This window comes from Cherax quadricarinatus, chromosome 18 (genome assembly GCF_038502225.1).
Source record: "Cherax quadricarinatus isolate ZL_2023a chromosome 18, ASM3850222v1, whole genome shotgun sequence".
NCBI lineage: Eukaryota > Metazoa > Arthropoda > Malacostraca > Decapoda > Parastacidae > Cherax > Cherax quadricarinatus.
This window is the reverse complement of record NC_091309.1, coordinates 43,061,183-43,074,741: the sequence shown is the minus strand read 5'-3', so window position 1 is coordinate 43,074,741 and position 13,559 is coordinate 43,061,183. Positions and strand designations below refer to the sequence as shown.

At 41.2% G+C, this 13,559-nt stretch overlaps 1 protein-coding gene across 4 annotated transcripts in view; it reads left to right on the top strand.

Annotated features, from left to right (window-relative positions):
* LOC128689503 (luciferin sulfotransferase) overlaps nucleotides 1-13,559 on the top strand; it is a 438,093-nt gene that overhangs the window by 132,846 nt on the left and 291,688 nt on the right. For all 4 annotated transcript variants that reach the window (XM_070086450.1, XM_070086452.1, XM_070086449.1 and 1 more), the window contains one exon: nucleotides 691-787. In XM_070086450.1, the coding sequence (XP_069942551.1) occupies nucleotides 691-787 (97 nt within the window). The remainder of the gene's footprint in view (nucleotides 1-690; nucleotides 788-13,559) is intronic.

Here is a 13,559-nt window from a genome sequence, read left to right as displayed (position 1 = left end):
AGCTGTAGCTTGATGATAATCATCAGTGTATTGTGTTCCAGGAACAAACTGAGCCCAGGAGCTGTAGCTTGATGATAACCACCAGTGTATTGTGTTCCAGGAACCACCTGTACCCAGGAGCTGTAGCTTGATGATAACCACCAGAGTATTGTGTTCCAGGAACCACCTGGACCCAGGAGCTGTAGCTTGATGATAACCACCAGTGTATTGTGTTCCAGGAACCACCTGGACTCAGGAGCTGTAGCTTGATGATAACCACCAGTGTATTGTGTTCCAGGAACCACCTGGACCCAGGAGCTGTAGCTTGATGATAACCACCAGAGTATTGTGTTCCAGGAACCACCTGGACTCAGGAGCTGTAGCTTGATGATAACCACCAGTGTATTGTGTTCCAGGAACCACCTGGACCCAGGAGCTGTAGCTTGATGATAACCACCAGAGTATTGTGTTCCAGGAACCACCTGGACTCAGGAGCTGTAGCTTGATGATAACCACCAGTGTATTGTGTTCCAGGAACCACCTGGACTCAGGAGCTGTAGCTTGATGATAACCACCAGTGTATTGTGTTCCAGGAACCACCTGGACCCAGGAGCTGTAGCTTGATGATAACCACCAGTGTATTGTGTTCCAGGAACCACCTGGACCCAGAAGCTGTAGCTTGATGATAACCACCAGTGTATTGTGTTCCAGGAACCACCTGGACCCAGGAGCTGGTGTGGTGTCTCATTAATGATCCAAAATCTCCAGAGGCTAAACTTGAACTGAAGAAGAGGTTCCCATTCTTTGAGTAAATATCACAACTCTTGTGTTCAATATTTGTTATTTACTGTTATGTAGTGTATTAAATATTCTAGAAACTATTAAATGATCTGATGTAGTCACTTCATATATATATATATATATATATATATATATATATATATATATATATATATATATATATATATATATATATATTTTTTTTTTTTTTTTTTTTCAACAAGTCGGCCGTCTCCCACCGAGGCAGGGTGACCCAAAAAAGAAAGAAAATCCCCAAAAAGAAAATACTTTCATCATCATTCAACACTTTCACCACACTCGCACATTATCACTGTTTTTGCAGAGGTGCTCAGAATACAACAGTCTAGAAGCACAAACATATAAAGATACACAACATATCCCTCCAAACTGCCAATATCCCAAACCCCTCCTTTAAAGTGCAGGCATTGTACTTCCCATTTCCAGGACTCAAGTCCGACTATATGAAAATAACCGGTTTCCCTGAATCCCTTCACTAAATATTACCCTGCTCACACTCCAACAGATCGTCAGGTCCCAAGTACCATTCGTCTCCATTCACTCCTATCTAACACGCTCACGCACGCTTGCTGGAAGTCCAAGCCCCTTACCCACAAAACCTCCTTTACCCCCTCTCTCCAACCCTTTCGAGGACGACCCCTACCCCGCCTTCCTTCCCCTATAGATTTATATGCTTTCCATGTCATTCTACTGTGATCCATTCTCTCTAAATGACCAAACCACCTCAACAACCCCTCTTCTGCCCTCTGACTAATACTTTTATTAACTCCACACCTTCTCCTAATTTCCACACTCCGAATTTTCTGCATAATATTTACACCACACATTGCCCTTAAACAGGACATCTCCGCTGCCTCCAACCGTCTCCTCGCTGCTGCATTTACCACCCAATATATATATATATATATATATATGTCGTGCCGAATATGTAAAACTGGTCAATTAGCAAAAACTCATTTAAAATTAGGTCCTTTCTGAAATTTTCTCTTACACGTTTAAAGATATATTTTTTTCATTAATGTTGATGTAAAAATTTACAATTTTGCACCAAAAGGAACTTAGAAAACTTACCTAACCTTATTATAACAAGAACAATTTATTTTAGCCTAACCTAACTAAATATATTTTAGAATTGTTTACAGTAATTTAATGCTAAACAAACACAGAGAAATATATTTTTTTCGTTAGGTTCAGAATGATTTTGGCGAAATTATTGCATACACAAATTTTCTATTGTACTATTCGGCAAGATGAGCGTTGCTCTTTAAGCCAAAATCGCAAGTTCTGCCTATTCAGCACGACATATATATATATATATGATCTCCTCAGATCAAGTTTTTTGGATTCCCCCCTTTGGGGGTAAGCATTCAAAATGAACTCCCACTTTCACACCAAAATATTCCTCCTCCATCTCCTTTTGGGTTTCGAAATTCTTAGGATCTCTTCGGATCAACACCCTCCCCCCACACCACCCCCATCCGAAAATTTCTGCTCCAATTCCTCGGATCAATTTTTTCTCGAAATCAATAATACCAAGTCTCCATCTCCTTGGATCAAGTTTTTCTCGATAATACAAAGACTCCATCTCCTTGGATCTAGTTTTTTCTCGATATCAACAATAACAAGACTCCATCTCCTTGGATCAAGTTTTTGGATTCTCTCCTCTGGGGGTAAGCATTCAAATGAACTCCCACTTTCATCTCAAATTCCCTGCTCCAATTCCTCGGATCAAGTTTTTTTTGGGTTCCCCCCTCTCAGGGTAAGCATTCAAATGAACTCCTCCTATGGGGCATGGTACTTTCTCTTACTACAGGTCTAAACAAGTGTGACGTCACCCCACCTGTGTTTACTCGGCGGTCAGTGACGTCACGTGATGACCCCGCACACAGGCTGAATCTTGTCGACTTCCCCATCTCAGCATTACACATTTCATATACAACATAGGGAAAACATTTTCACTCTTAACCCAGGATAACCCAAATAATTTCACATTTTTTTCGTTAATACCCACAACAATCCACAATTTCTTTACAAAATACAACACAAGTCTAGACATTTTTCTCGTTTTAACTATTTCATCAGAAAAAGTCACCACAACACTTACAACTTATAACCACTTTTCGATAAATTCACTAGTCACAATTTTACATATTACGAAGTTAATACGCACACACACCTCACTTTTACTTTGAACACCTTCAAACCACTCATTTGAATACTCACAAAAATACCTTTGAACATTTCCAAACAACACTGAAACACTTCCAAAATATAATTTTGAGTACTCCCAAATACACCACTGAATACAGTCAAAACACCACCAAAATCACCATAAACTAAGATCAATATAACAGACTAACACCCATTTTCACACAAATCCCCTCAAATCACTATAACCAAGACGATTACCAATTTCTATGAGTACACTCACCTCCAACTAAGATATAACATGAACGCAAAAAACATGAACACAAACCAAACACACACGAACACTTACAACAGAATCAAGTCTTTTTTCGATATCTCTAGTTCGACAACAACACCCACAACCCACGACACCCACATTACCCACAACCCACATCACCCACACCCCACATTTTTTCTTCGTTTTACTAATTTCATCAGAAAAAGTCACATCAACAACCCACAACTTATAACCGCTTTTTTGGCATCTCTAGTTCGACTACATTACCCACAACCCTCATCACTTACCAATTTATTCACAATTTATTCGATACAAATTTTTCCCCTTCTCTTTACTGAATCTTAAATGAAATACACATTCCTCCCTACATTACTAAAATTCTAATAAAATCCTCTCTATACCCATCTCCTTGTATCCACATAAATTGATATTGTATTCACAACAACTAATCTCACTACCCAACTACTGCGACATGTTTCAACACCATCCATTCTTTTCCAATATATCTTAACTTTTCAATTCTATAATTTCTTTTTAAAATATTCACACATTACCTTTATTTTCAGTAAAATCCCCCCATATTTCATTAAATTTCTAATACAACCCTCCCCATACCCCTCTCCATCTCACCCACATTTCTTCACATCCACTCACCCATCTCCCAATACACTTCTTCTGAACACACACACAAAAATCACATTTCACATCCACAAATGCATCTCATCACCCATCTCAAATCCACTAAAATCACTGTATCCAAGATATTCACAAAACTCTATGACCACCTAACACACACACACACACACACACACACACACACACACACACACACACACACACACACACATACCAGCACACACGTAGTGTAGTGGGTCACAAGCGCCAGGCTCCGAGAATCTTAGTGCTTTTAGGGCGTGTTTTAGCAGCTAGATGCAACCAGTGTTAGTGACAACGTCAGTGAACAACCCTACAAGTGATAACCAAAGTATTAGCAAAAATAAATAAAATAAAGGCGAGAGAAAGCTTGAAATTATACAACAAAATTTCAAAGTGCCAGTTCGTTGAGGCCTAGTTGGCACTTGTTGCCACATTGTTACAAATATACAAAGTACAAAGCGAGTGACTAAAGAGAAAAGATAGAAAAAAACTAAGAGAGGTTGGCTAACGACAAACTGTGATGTAGCACACAGCGTGAACAAGCTAGCCAGAAAGAGGATATATATATATATATATATATATATATATATATATATATACATACATATACATAAATAGGTATAAGCAGAGGTGGTGGCAGCAGTAGGCCTGAGGAAGTAGTGCTGCCATAACAGGTTGGGTGTAATCACAAATAAGAAGTGTACTTACCAAAAGTGAAGTAAATTATAAAAGTAGCAGTATACAAGTGATAAGTGTGGTAAATGAGGACTCAAAAGGGCAACGAGAAAAGAATAGCTGAAGAAGTCAGTGGCGGAAGGGCGAGGTGCACGAGTCATCGTACAGCGAGCATCGTACAGCGAGCATCGTACATCAGGCATCTGGAGGAGTAAGGTACAAATCACCTGTTTGTGGTTGGCGGGAAGTTTTGAGTGGTAGAGCCGGTCACTGGTAGCCATCACAAACCCTGCTCCAGAGCGATTATCATACACACAACACCTAGCAGTAGTAGGAAGATAAAATTTGTAGGAGCAAGGAATAGGCAGGAGGATTAAGTCGTGGCTAATGGGACTACAGCCCTGACAACAGTTTCGAGAGATAATGTTTTAGGACACAAAGACAGTACAATCTGAGAAGCAAGTATTGGGTAAACATGTAGTAAAAGGTAGTACATTACTGGGTGAAAGAATGACTTGTTAACATACGCTAGTATTATAATTATTAGAATTACTCTCAGTGTTAATGGTATCTTATTACTATTACGGATACACAGGGGTGAATTGTATTTCTGGGACATATAAACAACTGACGTGCTCACACACACACGCGCGCGCACACACATACACCCGGGGACAGGAGCTGAGTCTCGACCCCTGAAACCACAACTAGGTGAGTACACACAGCTGATCCTTGGAATTTGACCACATCCCCTCACCCCCCACACACCTTTCCCTCCTTCACAGACCTTTCCGCTCCCCCGCTCTTGCCTTCACTCGCTACTCCCTCCTCTTTCCCTCTCCCCATCCCTCGCGTTTCTCTCTCTCATAGCCTTTTTCCCTCCACTTCCCCCCTACTCTCTCTCTCTCTCTCTCTCTCTCTCTCTCTCTCTCTCTCTCTCTCTCTCTCTCTCTCTCTCCCTCACTCCCATAACCCTATTTCACCCTCCTCTCTCTCTATAGGCTTCTCTCTCCATCTCTCCATTTCTCTCTCTCATAGCCTTTTCCCTCACCCTCCTTTCTCCCTCTCTCTCTCCCTCTCCCTCTCCCTCTCTTTCTCCCTCTCTCTACCCTTTCTCTCCCCCTCACATTTTTCTCTCTCTCCCCCTTGGTCTTATCCCTCACCCCCATACTCTCTCCTCTCTCTCACTCTTTCTACCCTTTCTCTCTCCTCTCTCTCCCTCTTTCTACCCTTTCTCTCTCCCCCTTGCACCCTCTCCCTCCTCTAGCCTTCTGTCTGTGGTTAAAAAAAAAAAAAAAAAAAAAGAAAAAAAAAATGGGTGGCTCTAGAGGACGGAAAACCAGTGATCTGGTAGACGAACCAGGGAGGAAAGACTGGGAGTTAGAGCTCCAAAAAAGGGAGGAAGAGTGGGGAAGGAAGGTAGTAGAGCTTGGTAAGAAAATGGAGGAGCGGATAGCTGAAGAGTGCAGGAAGTGGGAAGTACAGGTCTTAGCAGCAGAAGCTAGGATACATTGCTTAGAAGAGAAACTGCAAAGCCTGAAACAGATTAGAGAGACAAATGACAATTCAGATGTGACATCAGGAAATTCAATGTCAGGCGCAGACAAGGGGACAGTAAGCAACAACGGAGACATGACGTACACGAAGGCCCTATCAGACCCACGTGGGGCCAGGGAAAAGACGAGGAGCACACTAAGATCAAATGACAGGTCCAAAGACAATGAAGGTATGCTATATGCAGAGATTCTAACAGCCAACTGCAGTAGCAAGGGACAGCTGGTCATGAAAGACAGTTCACTGAGAATAGAAGTTTCAGATATGACAGGGACTGAAGGCAAGAACATGTCAATGGAAGGAAATAAAATGCCTCTGAGGAAGCAGATGGAGACTCAGTGGGAGGAGGAAAGGGCGAGGTCAGTTTTTGTGTACGGGCTCCAAGAAGCCAAGGGGGACAACTTTGAAGAAATAAAACAGGAGGAGAAAAAAATGATTGAAGGCATCATGAAAACAATAGGTGAGGGCGATATGACCCAGGTGACAAATTTTCAGAGAATTGGGTGGTATGCGAGTGGAAGGATACGGCCTGTCAGAGTAACTTTCAAGGAAGAATCAGTTCGAACCAGGATTCTGCAAGAGAAAGCAAGACTGAGGGACAAACAGGGGTACCAGAGAGTATACCTCGACCGCGACAGAACACAAGAAGAAAGGACTACACTGAAAGAGATGATACAGAGACGCAAGGAGGAACGAGAGGCAATGACGAAAATGAGCAGGACCCAGACACAGGAGGAAGGGAAAACACACCCCACAGAATCTCCCACCAAAAGACTCCAACCGCGACATTCCCAACGCAACTGAGCAACCTATACTACAACCCACTCACTGTTCCCTCTGCCACCAACCCCCATATCAAAAACCTCACCCCAACAGCTGTCCCTTATGGGCATTCTGACCCCACCCCCATCATCAAAAACCCCACCAACACCACAGCCCCTTATAGGCCCCCACCAAGGCTCTCGCTCCCCCAACCCCAATATTCTTGCATGACCACAATGATAGAAAAGAAACTGAAAGTTTGGTACACAAACGCGGATGGAATAATGAATAAACATGAGGAGTGGAACGAAAGAATCAGTGAAAAATCCCCAGACATCATAGCAGTCACAGAAACAAAACTCGCTGAGACAATAACAGACACAATCTTCCCAATGGGATATCAGATCCTGAGGAAAGATAGGAGTAGAGGGGGAGGAGGGGTTGCACTGCTCATAAAACACCGATGGGGATTTGATGAAATGGAAGGCATGGACATGATTGGAGAAAGAGACTACATTGTAGGTACAATTCAGTCCGGAGAACATAAGGTAGTCATTGGAGTGATGTATAACCCACCACAGAACTGCAGGAGGCCAAGAGAGGAGTACGAAGAAAACAACAGGGTGATGGTGGACACACTGGCTGAGGTGGCAAGAAGAGCTCACTCGAGCAGAGCAAAGTTACTGGTAATGGGTGATTTCAACCACAGGGAGATCGACTGGGAAAACCTGGAGCCACATGGGGGTCCCGAAACATGGAGAGCCAAGATGATGGATGTGGTATTTGAAAACCTCATGCATCAACATGTCAGGGACACAACCAGAGAGAGAGGGGAGGATGAGCCAGCAAGACTGGATCTTGTGTTCACCCTGAGCAGTTCAGACATTGAAGACATCACTTATGAGAGGCCCCTTGGAGCTAGCGATCACGTGGTTCTGAGTTTTGACTATATAGTAGAGTTACAAGTTGAGAAGGTAACAGGAACTGAAGGGGACAGGCCAAACTATAAAAGGGGGGACTACACAGGTATGAGAAACTTCCTGCAGGAGGTTCAGTGGGACAGAGAAATGGTAGGGAAATCAGTAAACGAGATGATGGAATATGTGGCAACAAAGTGCAAGGAGGCAGAGGAAAGTTTTGTTCCCAAGGGAAACAGAAATAATAGGAAGACCAAAACGAGTCCTTGGTTTACCCGAAGGTGTAGGGAGGCAAAAACTAAGTGCAACAGAGAATGGAAAAGGTACAGGAGGCATAGGACCCAGGAAAACAAGGAGATTAGTAGAAGAGCCAGAAACGAGTATGCACAGATTAGGAGGGAGGCCCAGCGACAGCATGAAAACGACATAGCATCGAAAGTCAAATCTGACCCGAAACTGCTGTATAGCCACATTAGGAGGAAGACAACAGTCAAGGACCAGGTGATAAGGCTGAGGAAAGAAGGTGGAGAACTCACAAGAAACGATCAAGAGGTATGTGAGGAGCTCAACACGAGATTTAAGGAAGTATTTTCAGTAGAGACAGGAAGGACTCTGGGGCGACAGACCAGATGGGGACACCAGCAAGGAATACAGCAACAAGTGTTGGACGACATACATACAGATGAGGAGGAGGTGAAGAAACTGCTAAGGAACATCGATACCTCAAAGGCAATGGGACCGGACAACATCTCCCCGTGGGTCCTTAGAGAGGGAGCAGATATGTTGTGCGTGCCACTTACCACAATCTTCAACACGTCCCTGGAAACTGGGCAACTACCTGAGGTATGGAAGATGGCAAATGTAGTTCCCATTTTTAAAAAAGGAGACAGAAAAGAGGCACTAAACTATAGACCTGTGTCATTGACGTGTATAGTATGCAAAATTATGGAGAAGATTATCAGGAGGAGAGTGGTGGAGCACCTGGAACTGAACAAGAGTATAAACGCCAACCAGCACGGATTCACGGAAGGCAAATCCTGTGTCACAAACCTTCTGGAGTTTTATGATAAAACAACAGAAGTAAGACACGAGAGAGAGGGGTGGGTTGATTGCATCTTCTTGGACTGCAAGAAGGCGTTTGACACAGTTCCTCACAAGAGATTAGTGCAGAAGCTAGAGCATCAGGCGCATATAACAGGAAGGGCACTGCAATGGATCAGAGAATACCTGACAGGGAGGAAACAACGAGTCATGGTACGTAATGATGTATCACAGTGGGCACCTGTGACGAGCGGGGTCCCACAGGGGTCGGTCCTAGGACCAGTGCTATTTTTGGTATATGTGAACGACATGATGGAAGGGTTAGACTCAGAAGTGTCCCTGTTTGCAGATGATGTGAAGTTAATGAGGAGAATTAAATCTGATGAGGACCAGGCAGGACTTCAAAGAGACCTGGACAGACTGGACACCTGGTCCAGCAAATGGCTTCTCGAATTTAATCCTGCCAAATGCAAAGGCATGAAGATAGGGGAAGGGCACAGAAGACCACAGACAGAGTATAGGCTAGGTGGCCAAAGACTGCAAACTTCACTCAAGGAGAAAGATCTTGGGGTGAGTATAACACCGAGCATGTCTCCGAAAGCACACATCAATCAGATAACTGCTGCAGCATATGGGCACCTGGCAAACCTGAGAACAGCATTCCGATACCTTAGTAAGGAATCGATACCTTAGTAAGGAATCGTTCAAGACACTGTACACCGTGTATGTCAGGCCCATACTGGAGTATGCAGCACCTGTTTGAAACCCTCACTTGATAAAGCACGTCAAGAAACTAGAGAAAGTACAAAGGCTTGCCACAAGGTTAGTTCCAGAGCTAAGGGGAATGTCCTATGAAGAAAGATTAAGGGAAATCGGCCTGACGACACTGGAGGACAGGAGGGTCAGGGGAGACATGATAACGACATATAAAATACTGCGTGGAATAGACAAGGTGGACGAAGACAGGATGTTCCAGGGAGGGGACACAGAAACAAGAGGCCACAATTGGAAGTTGAAGACACAAATGAGTCAGAGAGATATTAGGAAGTATTTCTTCAGTCATAGAGTTGTAAGGCAGTGGAATAGCCTAGAAAATGACGTAGTGGAGGCAGGAACCATACACAGTTTTAAGACGAGGTTTGATAAAGCACATGGAGAGGGGAGAGAGAGGGCCCAGTAGCAACCGGTGAAGAGGAGGGGCCAGGAGCTAAGACTCGACCCCTGCAACCACAAATAGGTGAGTAGGTGAGTACACACACACAAACACACACACACACTCACACACACACACACACACACACACACACACACACACACACACACACACACACACACCTCACTTTACTTTGAACACCTTCAAAACACTCTCATACATCATTTGAGACCACATTTTCTCAATATCTCTCATCCACAACCTTTATCATCTCACTACAGAACAACCCCAAGATTACTTCGAACACTCTCATAAATCATTTGAATACTCACATAAACAACTTTGAACATTTCCAAACAACACTGAAGCACTTCCAAAATATCATTTTGATTACTCCCAAATAAGATTTATCATCACTAATTTATCTACACTTACACATTTCATTAACTGAAATTACAACACATCCACCATACTACTCCCTCAGTCTCCAGACTTTACAACATTAACACAAAAACTAACTCATACACTTATGACATGAGACATTTTACCAAAACTAACACAAACACACCCACACACGCCACACTTTACTTTGTACAACGCCAAAAACAACATCAATTACCTTTGATTACTCCAAAATCATCTTTTGAACACATTCAAAAACATCATCAAACTCCTTTGAATACTCCCAAAACACCACTGAATACTACCAAAACAGCACCGAATACTGCCCAAACAACACTAAAAATCACCAGAAACTAAGATCAACACCACCAACTAACACCCATTTTATAGAAATCCCCTCAAATCACTATAACCAAGACGATCCCACTCACCTCAAAACCACTAAGATCGCAGAAAACACTCATTTTTATAAACATTCACACAAAAAATCACAATCACCAACTCCATACAATATCTAATACACTCCTCTCACTACCACCAACACATACCAGCACAGATAGGGATACATCCCATGACATCACACTCCATCCTACGTTTACTTGGCGATCAGCGACGTCACACCCCACTTTTACTTCATTTAACTTAACGAGAGGAAGTTACTTGTTTTAACCTGTTATATCTCCAATATCTAAGATCACCACAATCAAGATGTTTACCAAATTCTATAACTCCACCACTAAGATCACACATTTTTGTACACATTCTCTTAAAACATCATCATAACGAAGATCACTAAAACTATCTATACTTTTACTAAGATCACCTAACATTTTATCTTCTCTAACTCACCCACCAATTTACATTCTCATTCACACTTACACATTTCATTAACCGAAATTACGTCTCATCCAATAAAATCCTCCCTCATTTTCCAGACTTTACAAAATTAGCACAAAAAAAAAAAAACTAACTCATACACTTATGACATGAGACATTACCATAACTAACACACTGACTAACTTTGAACCATCTCTGAACAACACCAAAACACTACAGAACACCTTCAAAAAAATACTCTGCACATCATTTGAACACCTTCAAGAAACACCATCAAACACCTCCGAATACTCCCAAAACACTGCTGATTACTACCAAATCACCACTGAATACTACCAAAACATCGTCAAAATCACCAGAATATAAGTTTAGCATCACCAGCTAACATCCATTTTATAGAAATTCCCTCAAATTACTATAACCAAGAACTCCCTCCCCATGGGCTCAAAAAAAGAAAAACTTGAACACAAACTTAATACGCAAACACTTAGTACATGATCACCATCAACTGAAAACATATCTTGTACACACATAAATCTAAGACAACCACCAACAACAATCACCCATGTTCACTTACCTCAAAAATCACTAATATCACAGAAAACACTCATTTTTTATAAACATTCACACAAAAAATGATTTATGAGTGTTCGAAGTAATCTTGGGGTTGTTCTGTAGTGAGATGATAAAGGTTGTGGATGAGAGAATATTTCTTAAGAGATATTGAGAAAAGGTGGTCTCAAATGATGTATGAGAGTGTTTTGAAGGTGTTCAAAGTAAAGTGAGGTGTGTGTGTGTGTGTGTTTGTGTGTGTGTGTGTGTGTGTGTGTGTGTGTGTGTGTGTGTGTGTGTGTGTGTGTGTGTGTGTGTGTGTGTGTGTGTGTGTGTGTGTGTGTGTGTGTGTGTGTGTGCGTGTATGTGTGTGTGTGTGTGTTTGTGTGTGTGTGTGTGTGTGTTTGTGTGTATGTGTGTGTGTGTGTGTGTGTGTGTGAGTTAGGTGATCATAGAGTTTTGTGAATATCTTGGAAACAGTGATTTTAGTGGATTTGAGATGGGTAATGAGATGCATTTGTGGATGTGAAATGTGATTTTTGTGTGTGTGTTCAGAAGAGGTGTGTTGGGAGATGGGTGAGTGGATGTGAAGAAATGTGAGTGAGATGGAGAGGGGTATGGGGAGGGTTGTATTAGAAATTTAATGAAATATGGGAGGATTTTACTGAAAATAAAGGTAATGTGTGAATATTTTAAAAAATAAATTATAGAATTGAAAAGTTATGATATATTGGAAAAGAATGGAGGGTGTTGAAACATGTCGCAGTAGTTGGGTAGTGAGATTAGTTGTTGTGAGTACAATATCAATTTATGTGGATACAAGGAGATGGGTATAGAGAGGATTTTATTAGAATTTTAGTAATGTAGGGAGGAATGTGTATTACATTTTAGATTCAGTAAAAAGAAGGGGAAAAATTTGTATCGAATAAATTGTGAATAAATTGGTAAGTGATGAGGGTTGTGGGTAATGTAGTCGAACTAGAGATACCAAAAAAGTGGTTATAAGTTGTGGGTTGTTGATGTGACTTTTTCTGATGAAATTAGTTAAAACGAGAAAAAATTGTGGGGTGTGGGTGATGTGGGTTGTGGGTGATGTGGGTGTTGTGGGTTGTGGGTGTTGTTGTCGAGCTAGAGATATCGAAAAAAGACTTGATTCTGTTGTAAGTGTTCGTGTGTGTTTGGTTTGTGTTCATGTTTTTTGCGTTCATGTTATATCTTAGTTGGAGGAGAGTGTACTCATAGAAATTGGTAATCGTCTTGGTTATAGTGATTTGAGAGGATTTGTGTGAAAATGGGTGTTAGTCTGTTATGTTGATCTTAGTTTATGGTGATTTTGGTGGTGTTTTGACTGTATTCAGTGGTGTATTTGGGAGTACTCAAAATGATATTTTGGAAGTGTTTCAGTGTTGTTTGGAAATGTTCAAAGGTATTTTTGTGAGTATTCAAATGATTTATGACAGTGTTTTGAAGGTGCTCAAAATAAAAGTGATGTGTGTGCGTATTAACTTCGTAATATGTAAAATTGTGACTAGTGAATTTATCGAAATGTGGTTATAAGTTGTAAGTGTTGTGGTGACTTTTTCTGATGAAATAGTTAAAACGAGAAAAATGTTAAATTATTTGGGTTATCCTGGGTATATAAATATATATATATATATATATATATATATATATATATATATATATATATATATATATATATATATATATATATATATATATATATATATATATATATATATATATATATATATATATATATATATATATATATATATAAAGTAGT